The sequence below is a fragment of the Eubalaena glacialis genome, chromosome 17, assembly GCF_028564815.1.
Source record: "Eubalaena glacialis isolate mEubGla1 chromosome 17, mEubGla1.1.hap2.+ XY, whole genome shotgun sequence".
NCBI classification, from domain to species: Eukaryota; Metazoa; Chordata; class Mammalia; order Artiodactyla; family Balaenidae; genus Eubalaena; species Eubalaena glacialis.
Window position 1 is genome coordinate 59,420,306 of NC_083732.1, and position 20,737 is coordinate 59,441,042.

General features: G+C 38.6%; 1 protein-coding gene across 3 annotated transcripts in view; it reads right to left on the reverse strand.

The window, feature by feature from the left end:
- RSPO2 (R-spondin 2) overlaps window positions 1-20,737 on the reverse strand; it is a 166,133-nt gene that overhangs the window by 53,269 nt on the left and 92,127 nt on the right. For 2 of the 3 annotated variants that reach the window (XM_061171842.1, XM_061171841.1), the window contains 2 exons: window positions 16,596-16,739; window positions 14,363-14,551 (listed from right to left, as the gene is read on the reverse strand). In XM_061171842.1, the coding sequence (XP_061027825.1) occupies window positions 14,363-14,551; window positions 16,596-16,739 (333 nt within the window). The remainder of the gene's footprint in view (window positions 1-14,362; window positions 14,552-16,595; window positions 16,740-20,737) is intronic. The other variant, XM_061171843.1, reaches the window with a different exon arrangement.

The window sequence follows — 20,737 nt, forward strand, 5'->3', positions numbered from 1 at the left end:
GAGGGGGAAAAAAAAATCTACCACTGACACCATGTGTGTCCTATTAAAGTTGTTTTTATTTTAGAGTGTTGTAAAAATTGTTTTATATATTTTACATTAAGATCAGAGTAGCTTACTGCTGGGTAGAATTCATAAAAGAAAGGCTCCTTTGGAATTTTCCTGTCCTTGCCCAGTTACACATAGACCGTCGGGCCTTCGGTGGCCTATGTAGTTGAGAAATCCTTTTTACAAGTACCCATAAAAGAGACTAGTACATGTTGCTCCAGACTATAATTTAAGTGGGGCTAAGTAGAGATTCCAGATGGGAAGCTGTGGAGACTGGCACAAAGGTGTGGGTTCGCTCACTCACTCCCTGACCCCTCCGACAAGCAAGGCTGGCACCAGGACAGGCTCAAAATGCAACTGGGAGAAGAGGTTGTCTTATATGCCCTCCCTCAGCCTCCACGTGATGGGTGCTTGGCACACCCTTGGATTTCTATGTCTAAGTCCAAGATTGTACTTAATCTTGCCCTCTCTGGACTTTCCATGAGCTCCCATGCACAGCACATCGGGGCCCACTTTTCTGCTCCTCCATTTCCTCAGACCCTTACCCTCTGAAATGTGAGAATCAGAAAATCTGAAAGAAATCATTGCTAAAACAAACAAACAAACAAACAAACACAAAAACAAAAAACACCACCACCACCAGGTGCCCATAGTTATCCCCTACCCACTTTCCCAGAAAAAAGTAAAAAAATTAAAAAAGTAGTTGGGGGCGGGGTCGCAAGGGAGGGGTTACATCCCAAGACACTGCCTAAAGGCTCGTTGTTAAGACAGATGAGGCAGGAATTTCAGATACTTTAGCTACTGAGAGAAATGTCTGGGAGCAGGAAGATCTTTGGTAAACCTCAGTTTTATATGATAATCATACATTTACATTTAAGATGTGGCTGCTTATGAATGACTGTCCCACTTTATAATCACTATAAAATAAACATTACCATTCGCTGCCGTGTGTCCAGAGTACCTGGGAAATAGTACAATTTGCTTAATTTACAGTGACTAACACAAATCACTGATTTTAAAGGAAACAAAATATTTAGCATAGCAAAGAGGCAACAAGAATTCCCCTTTTTTAGATGCTCTCTTATTCATATAAGAATTTCAATATCTACATTCCTGACAACTCTGAAAGTTTCAAAAGAAAAGAGGTTTTTCTCTTATCCTCTCTCTTCCAAACTACTCTTGAGGTTGGCATGTATAAAACAGACCACATAAATTGCAACTCAAATGTAAACAAAATGTAGAGAAATAAAGAACATATGTCTAAAGCATATTTTCTTGACCCTATCCTACTGAAAATGTGCTTATTTCCTGCTTTTGGTTTAATCCATCACAATCTACAACCATCTTTAGTTATAGTATCTAATACCTAATCCACATGTTGCTGTCAGTTTATATACAGAAAACAAAAATTGGAGCGGTCTTATTACTATTGCCTTTTGAAAAGTAGATGCTTGCAGAGATTCTGGTTCTAAGTTGCTAAATAGTATTTTCTTTTGTATCCTACCAAGTTAAAAGCCACTTAAAAAAAAAAAAAAAAAAAGTAGATCTGGGGCCAAGATGGCGGAAGAGTAAGACGCGGAGATCACCTTCCTCCCCACAGATACATGAGAAATACATCTACACGTGGAACTGCTCCTACAGAACACCCACTGAACGCTGGCAGAAGACGTCAGACCTCCCAAAAGGCAAGAAAATCCCCACGTACTTGGGTAGGGCAAAAGAAAAAAGAAATAACAGAGACAAAAGAATAGGGACGGGACCTGCACTAGTGGGAGGGAGCTGTGAAGGAGGAAAGGTTTCCACACACTAGGAAGCCCCTTCGTGGGCAGAGACTGCGGGTAGCAGAGGGGGGAAGCTTCGGAGCCACGGAGGAGAGCGCAGCCACAGTGGTGCGGAGGGCAAAGCGGAGATTCCCGCACAGAGGAGCGGTGCCGACTGGCACTCACCAGCCCGAGAGGCTTGTCTGCTCAGCCGCCAGGGCGGGCGGGGCCTGGGAGCTGGGGCTCGGGCTTCGGTGCTAGCCGGGAGGGAGTCCGGGAAAAAGACTGCAGCTGCCAAAGAGGCAAGAGAATTTTTCTTGCCTCTTTGTTTCGCGGCGCGCAAGGAGAGGGGATTCAGAGCGCCGCCTAAACGAGCTCCAGAGACGGGCGCAAGCCGCGGCTATCAGCGCGGATCCCACAGCAACAGGGACGCAGAGGGAAAAACGGAGAGATTCCCGCACAGAGGCTTGGCGCCGAGCAGCACTCACCAGCCCGAGAGGCTTGTCTGCTCACCCGCCGGGGCGGGCGGGGGCTGGGAGCTGAGGCGCGGGCTTCGGTCGGATCCCAGGGAGAGGACTGGGGTTGGCTGCGTGAACACAGCCTGAAGGGTCTAGCGCACCACAACTAGCCGGGAGGGTGCACGAGAAAAAGTCTGCAGCTGCCGAAGAGGCGGGAGACTTTTTCTTGCCTCTTTGTTTCGCGGCGTGCAAGGAGAGGGGATTCAGAGCGCCACTTAAACGAACTCCAGAGACGGGCGCGAGCCGCGGCTATCAGCGCGGACCCCAGAGACGGGCATGAGACGCTAAGGCTGCTGCTGCCGCCACCAAACAGCCTGTGGGCGAGCACAGGTCATTCTCCACACCGCCCCCCCCCGGGGAGCCTGTGCAGCCCGCCACGGCCAGGCTCCCGTGATCCGGGGACAACTTCCCCGGGAGAGCGCACGGCGCGCCTCAGGCTGCTGCAACGTCACGCCGGCTTCTGCCGCCGCAGGCTCGCCCCGCCTCCTCCGTACCGCTCCCTCCCCCCGGCCTGACTGAGCCGGAGCCCCCGAATCAGCTGCTCCTTTAACCCCGTTCTGTCTGGGTGGGGAACAGACGCCCTCAGGCGACCTACACGCAGAGGCGGGTCCAAATCCAAAGCTGAACCCCGGGAGCTGTACGAACAAAGAAGAGAAAGGGAAATCTCTCCCAGCAGCCTCAGAAGCAGCGGATTAAAGCTCCACAAACAACTTGATGTGCCTGCATCTGTTGAATACCTGAATAGACAACGAATCATCCCAAATTTAGGAGATGGACTTTGGGAGCAGGATATATTAACTTTTCCCCTTTTCCTTTTTTTTGTGAGTGTAGATGTGTATGCTTCTGGGTGAGATTTTGTCTGTATAGCTTTGCTCTCACCGTTAGTCCTAGGGTTAGGTCCGTCCGTTTTTTTTTTTTTTTTTTTTTTTTGGCTTAAAAATTTTTTTTTTCCCTAATAAATATTTTCTTAATAATTTTTTCCTTATTTTCTATTTTTAAAAAAATTTTTAATAAGTTTTTTCATATTTTTTATTTTAAAAAATTAAAAAATTTTTTTTCTTAATAAATTTTTTCTAAATAATTTTTTTCTTATTTTTAGTATAAAAAATTAATAAATCTATTTTTAAAAATTAAAAAAAATTTTTTTTCTTAATAAATTTACTCTTAATAATTTTTTTTCTTATTTTTTATTATAATTGCTTTATTTTATTTTATTTTATCCTCTTTTTTTCTTTCTTTCCATTTTTTCTCCCTTTTATTCTGAGCCGCGTGGATGAAAGGCTCTTGGTGCTCCAGCCAGGCATCAGGGCTGTGCCTCTGAGGTGGGAGAGCCAACTTCAGGACACTGGTCCACAAGAGACCTCCCAGCTCCACGTAATACCAAACGGCGAAAATCTCTCACAGATCTCCATCTCAACATCAAGACCCAGCTTCACTCAACGACCAGCAAGCTACAGTGCTGGACACCCTATGCCAAACAACTAGCAAGAGAGGAACACAGCCCCATCCATTAACAGAGAGGTTGCCTAAAATCATAATAAGGCCACAGACACCCCAAAACACACCACCAGACGTGGACGAACCCACCAGAAAGACAACATCCAGCCTCATCCACCAGAACACAGGCACTAGTTCCCTCCACCAGGAAACCTACACAACCCACTGAACCAACCTTAGCCACTGGGGACAGATACCAAAAACAACGGGAACTACGAACCTGCAGCCTGTGAAAAGGAGACCCCAAACACAGTAAGATAAGCAAAATGAGAAGACAGAAAAACACGCAGCAGATGAAGGAGCAGGGTCAAAACACACCAGACCTAACAAATGAAGAGGAAATAGGTAGTCTACCTGAAAAAGAATTCAGAATAATGATAGTAAGGATGATCCAAAGTCTTGGAAATAGAATAGACAAAATGCAAGAAACATTTAACAAGGACCTAGAAGAACTAAAGAGGAACCAAGAAACGATGACAAGCACAATAAATGAAATTAAAAATACTCTAGATGGGATCAATAGCAGAATAACTGAGGCAGAAGAACGGATAAGTGACCTGGAAGATAAAATGGTGGAAATAACTACTGCAGACCAGAATAAAGAAAAAAGAATGAAAAGAACTGAGGACAGTCTCAGAGACCTCTGGGACAACATTAAACGCACCAACATTCGAATTATAGGGGTCCCAGAAGAAGAAGAGAAAAAGAAAGGGACTGAGAAAATATTTGAAGAGATTATAGTTGAAAACTTCCCTAATATGGGAAAGGAAATAGTTAATCAAGTCCTGGAAGCACAGAGAGTCCCATACAGGATAAATCCAAGGAGAAACACACCAAGACACATATTAATCAAACTATCAAAAATTAAATATAAAGAAAACATATTAAAAGCAGCAAGGGAAAAACAACAGATAACACACAAGGGCATCCCCATAAGGTTAACAGCTGATCTTTCAGCAGAAACGCTGCAAGCCAGAAGGGAGTGGCAGGATATACTTAAAGTGATGAAGGAGAAAAACCTACAACCAAGATTACTCTACCCAGCAAGGATCTCATTCAGATTTGATGGAGAAATTAAAACCTTTACAGACAAGCAAAAGCTGAGAGAGTTCAGCACCACCAAACCAGCTTTACAACAAATGCTAAAGGAACTTCTCTAGGCAAGAAACACAAGAGAAGGAAAACACCTACAATAACAAACCCAAAACATTTAAGAAAATGGGAATAGGAACATACATATCGATAATTACCTTAAATGTAAATGGATTAAATGCTCCCACCAAAAGACACAGACTGGCTGAATGGATACAAAAACAAGACCCATATATATGCTGTCTACAAGAGACCCACTTCAGACCTAGAGACACATACAGACTGAAAGTGAGGGGATGGAAAAAGATATTCCATGCAAATGGAAATCAAAAGAAAGCTGGAGTAGCAATTCTCATATCAGACAAAATAGACTTTAAAATAAAGACAATTACAAGAGACAAAGACGGACACTATATAATGATCAAGGGATCGATCCAAGAGGAAGGTATAACAATTGTAAATATTTATGCACCCAACATAGGAGCACCTCAATACATAAGGCAAATACTAACAGCCATAAAAGGGGAAATCGACTGTGACACAATCATAGTAGGGGACTTTAACACCCCACTTTCACCAATGGACAGATCATCCAAAATGAAAATAAATAAGGAAACACAAGCTTTAAATGATATATTAAACAAGATGGACTTAATTGATATTTATAGGACATTCCACCCCAAAACAACAGAATACACATTTTTCTCAAGTGCTCATGGAACATTCTCCAGGATAGATCATATCTTGGGTCACAAATCAAGCCTTGGTAAATTTAAGAAAATTGAAATCGTATCAAGTATCTTTTCCGACCACAATGCTATGAGACTAGATATCAGTTACAGGAAAAGATCTGTAAAAAACACAAACACATGGAGGTTAAACAATACACTACTTAATAACGAAGTGATCACTGAAGAAATCAAAGGGGAAATCAAAAAATACGTAGAGACAAAGGACAATGGAGACACGACGACCCAAAACCTATGGGATGCAGCAAAAGCAGTTCTAAGAGGGAAGTTTATAGCAATACAAGCCTACCTCAAGAAACAGGAAACATCTCGAATAAACAACCTAACCTTGCACCTAAAGCAATTAGAGAAAGAAGAACAAAAAACCCCCAAAGTTAGCAGAAGGAAAGAAATCATGAAGATCATATTAGAAATAAATGAAAAAGAAATGAAGGAAACAATAGCAAAGATCAATAAAACTAAAAGCTGGTTCTTTGAGAAGATAAACAAAATTGATAAACCATTAGCCAGACTCATCAAGAGAAAACGGGAGAAGACTCAAATCAATAGAATTAGAAATGAAAAAGGAGAAGTAACAAGTGACACTGCAGAAATACAAACGATCATAAGAGATTACTACAAGCAACTCTATGCCAATAAAATGGACAACCTGGAAGAAATGGACAAATTCTTAGAAATGCACAACCTGCCGAGACTGAACCAGGAAGAAATAGAAAATATGAACAGACCAATCATGAGCACTGAAATTGAAACTGTGATTAAAAATCTTCCAACAAACAAAAGCCCAGGACCAGATGGTTTCACAGGCGAATTCTATCAAACATTCAGAGAAGAGCTAACACCTATCCTTCTCAAACTCTTCCAAAATATTGCAGAGGGAGGAACACTCCCCAACTCATTCTACGAGGCCACCATCACCCTGATACCAAAACCAGACAAAGATGTCACAAAGAAAGAAAACTACAGGCCAATATCACTGATGAACATAGATGCAAAAATCCTCAACAAAATACTAGCAAACAGAATCCAACAGCACATTAAAAGGATCATACACCATGATCAAGTGGGGTTTATTCCAGGAATGCAAGGATTCTTCAATATACGCAAATCAATCAACGTGATACATCATATTAACAAATTGAAGGAGAAAAACCATATGATCATCTCAATAGATGCAGAGAAAGCTTTCGACAAAATTCAACACCCATTTATGATAAAAGTCCTGCAGAAAGTAGGCATAGAGGGAACTTTCCTCAACATAATAAAGGCCGTATATGACAAACCCACAGCCAACATTGTCCTCAATGGTGAAAAACTGAAACCATTTCCACTAAGATCAGGAACAAGACAAGGTTGCCCACTCTCACCACTATTATTCAACATAGTTTTGGAAGTGTTAGCCACAGCAATCAGAGACGAAAAAGAAATAAAAGGAATCCATATCGGAAAAGAAGAAGTAAAGCTGTCACTGTTTGCAGATGACATGATACTATACATAGAGAATCCAAAAGATGCTACCAGAAAACTACTAGAGCTAATCAATGAATTTGGTAAAGTAGCAGGATACAAAATTAATGCACAGAAATCTCTTGTATTCCTGTATACTAATGATGAAAAATCTGAAAGTGAAATTAAGAAAACACTCCCGTTTACCATTGCAACAAAAAGAATAAAATACCTAGGAATAAACCTACCTAAGGAGACAAAAGACCTGTATGCAGAAAATTATAGGACACTGATGAAAGAAATTAAAGATGATACAAATAGATGGAGAGATATACCATGTTCTTGGATTGGAAGAATAAACATTGTGAAAATGACTCTGCTACCCAAAGCAATCTACAGATTCAATGCAATCCCTATCAAACTACCACTGGCATTTTTCACAGAACTAGAACAAAAAATTTCACAATTTGTATGGAAACATAAAAGACCCCGAATAGCCAAAGCAATCTTGAGAACGAAAAATGGAGCTGGAGGAATCAGGCTCCCTGACTTCAGACTATATTACAAAGCTACAGTAATCAAGACAGTTTGGTACTGGCACAAAAACAGAAATATAGATCAATGGAACAGGATAGAAAGCCCAGAGATAAGCCCACGCACATATGGTCACCTTATCTTTGATAAAGGAGGCAAGCATATACAGTGGAGAAAAGACAGCCTCTTCAATAAGTGGTGCTGGGAAAATTGGACAGGTACATGTAAAAGTATGAAATTAGAACACTCCCTAACACCATACACAAAAATAAACTCAAAATGGATTAAAGACCTAAGTGTAAGGCCAGACACTATCAAACTCTTAGAGGAAAACATAGGCAGAACACTGTATGACATAAGTCACAGCAAGATCCTTTTTGACCCAGGTCCTAGAGAAATAGAAATAAAAACACAAATAAACAAATGGGACCTAATGAAACTTAAAAGCTTTTGCACAGCAAAGGAAACCATAAACAAGACCAAAAGACAACCCTCAGAATGGGAGAAAATATTTGCAAATGAAGCAACGGACAAAGGATTAATCTCCAAGATTTACAAGCAGCTCATGCAGCTCAATAACAAAAAAACAAACAACCCAATCCAAAAATGGGCAGAAGACCTAAATAGACATTTCTCCAAAGAAGAGATACAGATTGCCAACAGACACATGAAAGAATGCTCAACATCATTAATCATTAGAGAAATGCAAATCAAAACTACAATGAGGTATCATCTCACACCGGTCAGAATGGCCATCATCAAAAAATCTAGAAACAATAAATGCTGGAGAGGGTGTGGAGAAAAGGGAACACTCTTGCACTGTTGGTGGGAATGTAAATTGATACAGCCACTATGGAGAACAGTATGGAGGTTCCTTAAAAAACTAAAAATAGAACTACCATATGACCCAGCAATCCCACTACTGGGCATATACCCTGAGAAAACCATAATTCAGAAAGAGTCATGTACCAAAATATTCATTGCAGCTCTGTTTACAGTGGCCAGGACATGGAAGCAACCTAGGTGTCCATCATCGGATGAATGGATAAAGAAGATGTGGCACATATATACAATGGAATATTACTCAGCCATAAAAAGAAATGAAATGGAGGTGTTTGTAATGAGGTGGATGGAGTTAGAGTCTGTCATACAGAGTGAAGTAAGTCAGAAAGAGAAAAACAAATACAGTATGCTAACACATATATATGGAATCTAAAGGAAAAAAAAAAAAAAAAAAAAAGAGGTCATGAAGAACCTAGTGGCAAGATGGGAATAAAGACACAGACCTACTAGAGAATGGACTTGAGGATATGGGGAGGGGGATGGGTGAGATGTGACAGGGTGAGAGAGTGTCATGGACATATATACACTACCAAATGTAAAATAGATAACTAGTGGGAAGCAGCCGCATAGCACAGGGAGATCAGCTCGGTGCTTTGTGACCACCTAGAGGGGTGGGATAGGGAGGGTGGGAGGGAGGGAGATGCAAGAGGGAAGAGATATGGCAACATATGTATATGTGTAACTGATTCACTTTGTTGTAAAGCAGAAGCTAGCACACCATTGTAAAGCAATTATACTTCAATAAAGATGTTTAAAAAAAAAAAAAAAAAAGTAGATGCTGGTCAAGTAATGTCACATAAGAGGAGTGAGTTGTTTTCAAGTTGAAATCGTAGGTAGGGGCAGTTTTTATATTTAAATTGTAGTACAATCCTGAGAAAATACTACGAAAATACAACGAGGGCTTAAAGAATTGCACCATATTATTACTAACACCTGCAGTATTGTGAGCTGAGGCAGCCACGAGCAAAAGAGACAGAAAGCTATCTGACCATCTGTCAAAGCATCACCTAAAGTACTTTAGCAGTCTGATTGCTTAGATGGGTCAGAAAGAGAAAGGGCATTCCAGACACGGAGCTACTAAATGTGAGGGAGGGGCTCAGAGCCCCAAGGCTCCTGGGCAGCCAGGGAGCAAGGGGGCAGAGAGGAGTGCTGGGTGTGGCTCCACCAAGACATCCTCAGGGGGAGGGCCACTATGAAAGACTTCGGATGGAAAGAATAATCTTGAAATCACATTTTTTCCCCCCAACAAATTGAGGACCAAAGATACTAAAATTACAGAAGAAGATGGCCTAGTAGGAATGGCTGAATCAAAACAAAGCCAGTGGGCTCAACATTTTGGCATTTATGAAATGACCTTTGGGGTATGTTTCACCAGCTATTTCAAGTGGGAGGACATTGGGAGGGGGTGGTGATTGCAGAGTGTCATGTTTTTTAAAAATATTTGTAAAACAAAGTAAAATGATGCATTGGGGTGGAGGGAGAGATCGTTTAAAGTCAGCTACTTCGATGTTGGACAACCATAGCTTTTATCTTTGAATTTTATGATAAGGAACAAGGAAAAGGCACAGGAAAACTTGAGTTTCCTGGGCAGGACGTTGGTCCTACTCTTGGCTTTACCATTAATAAGTTGCTACATCTCCATGGACCAGGCAGAGCCTCCTGGATCTCAGCTCCTTCCTCTTCCCTAGTATGTAATGGAAGAATCAATGATGTTCATAAAACATAGCCATTAAGTCAAGAGCTAAAAAAACTTTCCCTTAGATCTTCAAAAGATCTCCTTCATTCAGATCTCTGATCAAATGTCACTCCCTCAATTTCCCTGAACACCCTACATAATACACTCCCAATCCAATCTTTCACTAGCTCCTTACCCTGCTTTATTTTTCTTCACAAAGCTCCCATCTCCACATGAAATTATGCACTCATCCACTTTTTTATTGCCATGATCCCACTAGAAAAAACACTGTAAGAACTTTGAGCAATATCATGCCTAGACCAATGATTGGTACACAGCACTGCTCAATAAACACCTGATGAATAAATTAAAATTAGTTCTCATGGGACTTTACATATGGGACAGAATATTTCAGGTTGAGGTGGTGTTGGCCAATCCTGTGAAAGACTACTGTCACCTCCAAATGACATTCCCACCAACCCCCGCTCCCTGTACGTGAACATTTTCCAACTTTGTACCTCAGCAACCATGATTTTGTTCTTCCATTTGTCATTTACATTTGATCATAGCATGTTTATATTTTTCTATTAATATTGCCTAATGTACAACATAGTCCAGACTTGAAAGTCCTTCCATTTAAAGCTGCAAGTTAGGGAATTCCCTGGTAGTCCAGCGGTAGGGACTCCGCACTTTCACTGCTGAAAGGGCACAGGTTCAATCCCTGGTCTCGGAACTAAGATCCTGCAAGCCGCGTGGTGTGGCCAAAAAAAAATTTTTTTTTAAAGTAATAATAAAGCTGCAGGTTATATATTAATAGAATAACTTGGTCCCAACAGGATGAATTCTATTAGTGTCCTCAGGGTGGGAGGGAGGGGAGTGAAGACAGTTACATCTGCTGTGAGTACAGTCTTCATTTTTAGTAGTCTGTTCTTTTTGCCCTTGTTTCCTACACTCATTGTTCAATTGTTTTTCCTCTAACTCATTGTCAGTCTTTCCCTCTTTCCCATCGTCTTTTATGATCCCCTCCTCTTTCTGTCTCCATCCTCCTGCTATCTTGGTAGCTAAACCATAGGTCATATGCAGACTTTACAAGAGTCTTGCTCAGTCTTTGAGGGTTCACTATCTGTGAAAAGGAAGGAGGAGGAAGGAAGAGGATGAAAGCTGCCAGATGTAAAAGGCTTGGCAAATGCACAGTACAGCTACTGGAAAAGTGGTCAGTTCTTGGTCGTAAAACAATGCTCCTGGGCTTACAGTTCTCTTCCTCACCCTTCACATGACAACCACAAAACCTACCCATACATATCTTTTGGCAATTAGTCGTAGAGTCATTGGATTAGTCGTAGAGTCATTGGACTGGACTGGATCTTAGAGATTGCCTACCCCAATACCCTCAATTTAAAATGAGGAAATAGAGGCCAAGAGAGGTTAAGTGACTTGCCAAGGGTCATAGAATTAATGAGTTGACATGGTGCAGAGACCCAGATCTCCTGATCACCAGACCGGAATTCTGAAGAGTGAGAGTCAGAAAAGCCCAAGGTACTCCACAGATTATGTCATCAGAAATGAAAGAAAAGATAACTACTCAAGAAAAGTTTGGAAATGAACAGTAACTTCAAGTCATACATCAATGCATGACTTAAGACATTTCCAAATATTCTTTCACTGTTTAAAAGCAAATAAGCGTACAATAATTAAGGAAAAATAGGCAAAACCATTACACTGTTGTTTTTAAATCTTACAGCCATTTATTGTCTCATTTCTAATAGTTTTCAGTGTAATACCTTATATACTTAGGACTACTCCATTTCACTGACCTCTAACTTACGGCTTCCAGTAATGAAAAGCAGCTGATTTTAATGTGCCCATGCTCCAGTGTGAAGGAGGCTAAGGCTGCGTTTGTGTGCAATCAGGTTAAGATTGGCTCCAACAGGAGAAAAATCCATACATATGTTGAAAAGATCTGAAAAATGCCTGTATTCCCAACCTGATTACGACTTACATTTTTGCATGGTTTGTCAAAGCAGATCACCGAAATCAAGTCAAGATGTAAAATGGGATAAAGTGGTTTTCTTCTCTATTCTTCCATTAATCCCCGTGACCTATTGAAGAAAGGAACTTTTTCCTCTCTCACCTTAGGCAAGGTGGGATACTCCACTGGACGTTATGCCAATTTTTAACAATTGGTGCTCAATTTCCAAAATTAACTTTCTAGTTTTCATTTCCTACATTTGTAAATAGAAGTTATTTTACTGCAGAGTCATTTTCCATTTCTATCAACAATCCTATGTTAGTTCCCTTTTTTAAAACATAAAACAAATTCCAATACAATTTTTTAAACCTACTAACTTTAAAGTTTACTTAAAAATTAAATTTATTAAACGGAATATGTAGATACAGGGATTAGAGCAATAGCTGGTCTCTCCTAATGTCTATCCTAATAAATAATATTTGGTAAAACCTAAATGTAAATTAAATAAGAGTTCATTGCTGGTTCACTTGTCAAAAAGAGAATATTAACAGATGATACATAAACATTTGTTTTGACATAATTTTAATTGCTGACACTGTCAAGTTATATCTATTAAGACAATGCACTGTTGCTTGAAGCATAAAAAATAAAAATGCAATAAACATTACAGGTTAAAAATTTAGCTGTTACCTACAAAATTCTCAAGACTGGGGCTAAGTCAAAATAGTTTCAGAGGGGAGGGGAACGTGCTGGCTCTTGTTACACATAAGCATGTTTGTTATAGGAGCATTTTCAGGTTAATTTTTGCTATTAACGTAAACCACAATTGGGGGACCACGTTGCTGGAAGAGGAATGGGGGGGGTAGTTATATAAACAATATACAACAAAGAAAGTCTTTATTTCCAATACCTGAATACATCAGGTTTGTTTTTAGGTACAAGGTTGCAGGTTAAATGCTCTCAGCTATCCAAGAAGTGGCTTATTAGTTTTGTAAGAAAATATTTTCTTATATTTTGACTGAAAAATACCCAGTTTAACTGAACAAAACCATCCTTGTTAGTGAAAAGCAGACCCAAAAAAACTTTGTTTCAAAGACTCAGCAAAGAAAAGCAAAACTAATTCAAGAGGAAAAGCTGCCTTCCTAATAGTAGCTTCTGAATCTGGATCTAATAGTTCTCAAAGGCCGACTGGAGTCTTCAAGTCTTAAGTTTTGTCTTCCTCCATGGATCATAGACATTCTCTATGAGGCAGCATAATATGGACATAAATCCATTCTAAGCAGATATATATTCCCTCTCTGGGCTATAGCAACGAAGCTGAAAAGCTATGCCCCAACAGCAAGAACGAAAGCAAACAAAAGTTTTGACTGTTTCATAGGGCAATTTTCTAAACACAACTTTCTTTTTTGCTTTCCTACTTTGTGCACTAGAAAAATCCTAACTTCATCTTTGGCAATGCGGCATCCGCTAGTGATAAAATAAATATAACAAGAGATTATGCTTTCAGAAGCACAGCATCAGCGCTAAGAACTGCATTTCAACATACTGACTCGGCTCCAGCCAGCACCTGAGCTATGTACACTTCTCCTAATTTGTAAGTGGGCCTAATCCTGTTATTACAGAATAATTACTGCAAATCAGCACAATTACTACAAAGACACAAATAAACATACACATACCAGTAGCTGTTTTCCACAAATTATTATCAAAACAAAGAGAACCGGCTAATTGTGGTAACATTAAGACAATGTTTATTCCTCCCAGTGTTTGGGCAAGTTTATTTTAAGTTGTCATCTTCAACTAGTAATGATACAGATGATTTTACAGATCCCATAAACCTTTCTAATCTAAACTCTTCTCAACTGAAAGTTGGCTACTTCTCTTAGAGCAAAGGCCTGATTTCATAAGAACTGGCTTTTATGGTACAATAGCAAAAAAAAAGAAAAAGTAAAAAACCAACACACACACACACACATTTTTAGAAATCTCATTTTAAAAGCTCATTTGTAATGTAGTCTTCTAAATTATTTTCAAGGTACCATGAAATTAAATATTCACTTTACATTCTTCACAATTTAAGCATTCGTCTCTAAGGAAGTATAATGTGGAATATTCTCACCAATGTTATTATCAGGTTTCCCTCATGGATAAATACTTTTTTGGGAGCGAGGGTGATTAGACAGGAGGAGAATTCAGAAAGCACACAGCCCACAGTAGGGATTATCTGAACTCACCTCCTGGACAATGCCTCACGGCCATCTTACATCTCCTGGATTCAGCGATCGTTGGACATGGTATCGTGTCTTTTGCTGGCTTTTTAACAATTTGCCGTGTTCTGGTTTCCAGACCCCACTTAAATCCACATGTGCGATTATTTCTGCTACAAGTTCCCCATTCACTCCAATGGCCAACCTCACATCCTTCTAATAGAGAGAAAACAAACACAGGTGACAATTTGGTATACATTTCTCCACCATCACCAAATTTATATAGCAGTGTTTCTCCAACTCCCCCACCTTCAGATACCAAAAATTAAGTTGTACAGCCCACAAGACCTGTATACACCTTTCAGGAACTTTAACTCTTTGAATTATGGAGTTATAGATAAAAGTAAATAACTGCCACATAAGTAATTTAAAAATTACTACTATTTGCCTTAGTTCATTTTTTGAAGGGATGCTACTGGTCCATTCTAAAGACATTGAAATATATAATCTTTAAAAGGTTCAACAGCTAAAACCTACAGTAAAAAATACTCTTTTCATACCATGACAGGACACAAAATTTTACAGGTTAATTCTGCATGCCCCCCCCTGAAATTCACAAGTGTGCTAGTTTTATTTTGGAAGTAAGTATATGATGAAAAGGATAGGGAGTGTTTCGCATTTTCTGATTGTCTCAATTCTTTTAAAAGGTGTCTTACACCACAGTATATATTTCTTACTCCCTAAATTGATGCTGCACATTACCATAGTTTGAAAAGTAAACAAATATGGTCAGATATTTGAAAATGTATGTTTTGCCTAGATATGTAAGCTTTTAGCATCCCCTTTTGTAAGTTCATATAGTGGAAAAGTAGGTTACTCTCCAATACCCTGCAATGAGAGGAAGGGGAGGAGATAAAAGCATAAAAATATGCAAAGTTAAACCTCCTCATCAAATTCACCATTAAAAACCCCATCACACTAGCAGATGAGGACTCAGGCCTAGAGTCCACACACCATTAGTATTTCCACGTTCCAGATCTCAGCAGGCGTCATGGGAACTCTTAGATTTTTCAAAGCTATTTAAGATTTTTATTTAGTGGAATGCATAGGACTCTATGGTTAATTTGTTAACAGTTAAGGGTTTCATGAGCATTTCCACTGAACATTTGTAATAGGTGTGGGTCTTGCCTCTCAAAAGCGAATTCAACATTTTGAATATGCTCTTCTAGTGACTTTCTTATTTTTCAGTAAGGTGTTGCCTGTATGCATGTATTAACTCACACATATATAGGAATATGTGTACACATTTCTTCGAAAACCTCTCATTTAAATGTGTTCTCTGCAAGCTTCCGAATACATAATTACAGACTACTTCAAAATTTCTACAGGGAAAAAGTTCTCAATTTAAGTCTCCATTTTAAAGAGATGGAAAGCCTCATTTAGAAAACATTGCTCTGTTGTACACCATATCAGATGTATAACATGTCAAATAAAATTCAGACGTGGCAGAGGTGGGAGTGGTGAAGATGCCATCACACCTAAGATTAGATTGAGGCATTTATCAAAATGTAGGTACTGACAGATCTTTACCTTTTAATCAGTGGTATAAAATTACCAAAGTTTTTTTAAACACTCAAAAAATATAAAATTTATAAAATGTGTATTCCTAATTATTACTCACAAACAGCATATATATGTATATTAAATTATGCATTCTACATATCTAAATTTAGTAAAAGTAAAATTGTTTTAATGCACTTTGCAACATTCAGTCAATCATCAACAAAGTACATTTGGCACAAAAAATCTCTTCCCAATTGAATTTTTTTTATACAAATGGCTAAGCAAGAAGCTCCATAATTAATACACATAACAATAGTGATAGACTAGCTAACCACATGGCACTGCTTGAAAATCTTGTTTTTCTTCTAAACAAAATGTTTTTCTCTAACGGTTACTAATAATTTTATTAAGATAATTAAGAAATGGATGTATTACATAGATAATAAAAACATTATTCTCAGCATTTAAGTGGTTTAACTTAGATGTAAAACTAACAAATTTTGAAGCAAAATGTAATATATGATACTGCCCAACAGCATAAAGTCAGCAAAGAACTTAAATAATTTTCAGTTCTAATTAATAACAAGAGAACCGATTTGCTTCTAGGATGAATACATCCAGCATGCATTTTTTTCCCCCAAGAAACGGGTGTTAAAATAAAAGTTGAAGTTTGAAAGTTACATGAAAAACTACTCACCCACACATTCCATGGTTTCATCTAATGGTGCAAAACCATCTGGACATTCCTCAAAGCAGCGGCCTCTATGCAAATAAAAGCCTACTTTGCACTTGGTACAAAAGTCTTTGCTAAAGCAAGAATCACAGTTTTCTATTCTGCATCCTAAAAACAATTTTAAAGAGAAAAAGAAAATTTCAGTCAAAAATTTACTGGTTTTGCAAATAAAACTTTCACAAACTCACCGGTTAGCTCAATTGGAATTCTAGTGGTCAGAGAAATATGTGTTCAACTCATTTGTTTCCTCATGCCATCTCCTTCTAAATCACTCCTACCTCTTCCAACACTCACCACATCAATAGGCTAAGACAAAATTCCAGCCCGGGGCCCAAGGCAGCATGAGACCCTTCAGAAATTTTTGCAACTCCAAATGGGATTAAAATGAAGGATTAAAAAGAAAAACACTCCCCCTACAAATTACGTTGCTGGTGGGATTGAAATCTGTTCTGCTCTTCCAAAGACCTACTATGAAAAACACAATGGGAACACTCTAGTCAGTATCTTCTGTTCCAAGACAGTAAGTTAAAATTCTGTTTAATGCATTTACTTTCATCAGAGGGTGTCTTAACTAGGAGGGGTACTTTAAGTCATTTTTTGGAAAACCCATAATGTGCCATACATTTCCACTTAGTCTTCACTACAATCCATCAGGGTGAGCAGTGGTACCCCTATTTTGCAAATAAGGAACCTGAGACTAAGTCACAAAGCTGGTAGTGGCTGAGTTGGTTCTGAAAGCCCCCAAACGGACTGCCTTCTAAATCTGTTCTCTTTTCTCTATAACACACTAACTGAATTTCGTTGGAAACAGTTGGTGAAAGAGAAATGCTTTCAGTTCTGCTAGGTGTGGTTTTGAATCCCAGCTCTGCCCTTACCAGCTGTGTGCCCGTGAACGGCTACATGCCTCTCTGAGCCTCTATTTCCCTCTGTATAAAACAGGGATGTCACTGACTTTACAAGGTTATTGTGAGGATCTACAATAATATATGTAAATCGACTAGCTCATAATCGGTAGTCTGCAGATAGAAGCACCAGTGGATTAGAAACAGAAACATGTATTTTTCCACTAAACCATTCACATTACAAGGTGTAAAAAGAAGCAATAATTTACAGGCTTGTATTCTAGGTCAGATTCCCCTGTATGCGAGGAACAGCTGGGCCAGAGGTAATTGGTTTGTACGGGTGAAAATAAATAAACTCTAAACTACTCTTCAAGGAGAAGGAAGGAAAGGTCGGAGAATTGGTTAATTGAAAGGAGAGGTTTTCAACAGATTACAGTACATTATTACTTGTAACAGATTTAATTGATGGCAATTAACAGCACATAAAGCTCTATGAAAACTCCCTGGCAACACTTTTATTCATTTAACAAGCCTCTGAATGCCAGTACTATATTTGGTGATTTAACGATTCAGAAAAGCTTTAAAAACTAGCTTCCACAACCGAAGATATAATTGAATAAAAAATATAACCAAAACATGAAATCATTGAATATCAAAATTTTGAAAATTGAGAAGATAAAGCCAGAATACAAACACTAAAAAAGTTTGTTAAAATAGATTACATTATAAATAATCACAGTTTCTAGACTTATAAAAAGAAAACGGCAATTTTCACCTTTCAATTTTGAGTCTAAACATGTCTGCATGTATTAAGTGACCACCACGAAGCAGCTAATTCAACTTCTAAAATGTTACCCAAATTTACAATTGGAAAACCAACTATGTGTGGGTGAAAGTCCATAGTCAAATTACACTATTGCTCTTTCAGGGGAGGATGGTGGACACAGAAGAATGGTTTATTGCCCTATAAAATGTTCATTTGCAGTCTTAAATGCTGTGACCTATATTTTTATAAAACAGTGGTCTATCGCTGGTCAGTAGCTTCTTAATCATGGTCAAAATACATGACCATCATGTCCACAAATTGTTGGTTTTCTTGCTACATTTTTTTTAAAAGCAAGCAGCCCTTCCTGTTAGCAGAATTATTTTCCAAGAAATAATGATAAAGATTCCAAAGGATAAAACAGAACTAAAGGGTGAAGAGAACAATGCATTTATATATATATTTTTAAACAGGACTATACATTTCACAAGTCAATTGTTCTGTATAAGATCTGATTGTTTTTTGTTTGTTTGTTTTTTAACATGGCCTGCACCTACGAGCTTTTTGGCCAAAAAGTTATAGCAATAAGCATTTGGAAATAATTTTACAAGGTTCTTTCCTGATCTTTATTGTTACTTGTAGCTCCCTTTCCTCATTTCATTACATGCTCCTAATACCAGTTCACAGAATGTGGAATTTCTGAAATACCTATCATTCTCTCTAAAGTCCCTTAGGACTTCTTCAGGCATAAATCTGGCTAGAAGAAAGCTTAATTATTTGTCCTCAAATTTCAGTACAATAAAAATCTGATGAATTCAAATTATAAAATACTACAACCATGAAAAAGCACAAGGTGAATTACAAGCAATGACTGAGAATAAGCTCTGAGCCCCATCATTAAATGAAAAATGGCAAGTTGCAGGATATATAGAGTATGATGCAATAAAACCACATATACACGTGTATGTGTATGTATATGAAGTAGCTTAAGAAGTTAATTTGGGAAGGGGAAATAGCGGAATTTTGAAATGTTAAAAATTACATTTCTGAGTCATATGAATCTTTTTAATTGTAATGTATTTGTGTATTAAAAGTAAAAGAGAAAAAGATATTTCAATATACATTTGTGACCTACTTAAATATACAGAAAATGCCACTGTATTTACATTCTAAAACAAATTCTTTTGATTTTTAAACAGGCAAGAATGAATAAAGGAATGTTATCCCATCCCAATTTTTTTTCAGATTTGGGAGCATGAAGTTATACCCCTTATATGATAATGCTGAACCTGCCTTAGCCTTCAAAATAATCATTTGACCATCTCTTGCCAGCGTCCTTTGCTTTCATACGTTTAATGGTGCTTTCCAAATCATTAGGAAAAAAGTTAAACATTTTTTTATTCATTGAACCATTTAAATAAAAGCTTTGATTGGTGCAAAGCCGTAACGACGTCAGAAGCTCCACTGACCTTCCTGGTCTCAGTCACCCTTCGCCACAACATAAAACCAAAGCAGGCCGCCCACATACTTAGCAGCCTGAACTGACACAATGCGTTCACTCACAAACACCTTCGAGCCGAAAGCTTTTTAAAGCTAACAGCGACATAAAACCAACTACACTGCCAGTCTGCTTCTTTTCAGGGATTCACATCAATTCTACTAACTCATTTTTTCATACAAACGTAAAACATTCTCATTACGAATAAAAATTCAAAACAGTACAGAAGGTTTAAAGGAAAAGATAGAAATAGTCTTCCTTACCTGATGACACATCAGGTCTACTCCCCAGAAATAGCCACTGTATTAGCCACTGTATTAACACTTCAGGAAAATCTTTATGTCCATTTTATAAATAAATGAGTTTTAAAACACCAATGGGATCATTCAACAGACTGAAAAACTTTGCAAAACTTTACACTGAATAAGAAAACAGGTATATCAAACTTTACTAAACATGGGTCTTGTCTCTAAAAACCTGGGCTTTAAGTCCTTGTTCAGAAATACAAGACCCTGTTTTATCCAATTTACATGCTTCTAAATTTATAGTGCCTACTCAAAACTGTAATCCACCAAGTGAGGGCTGCCAGTATCGGTTTAAGTAAAATTATTGTCCAAGTAAAACTGTGTCCAAATGCAACCTGACGGGGCTGTCATTTGGCAAGGGAGGCTTGCTCTGGCCAAGAAACAGAAAAGCAGCCTGGTACCCCTTTTGTCCTTCCACAGTACCTATACCAGCTCCATTATAACATTTCTCAAATTATACTCTAGTTCAGTTCAATAGTTCATTCCAAACATTCTCCAAAAATTGAGTATGTGCCAGGTATTGTGCCATTTTATGAGAACATAAAATTGTAACACCCATTCCCTGTCCTGGAGGTGGAAAAGCCAAAGAGAGGGGGCCATGTGGCACTTTCAGGGCATCGCAACATAGCATAGGAGATATTAGAAGCATGTGCTGGGTACATGAGAGGCAGAGAAGATCCATTTCTGTTCTGCCATTA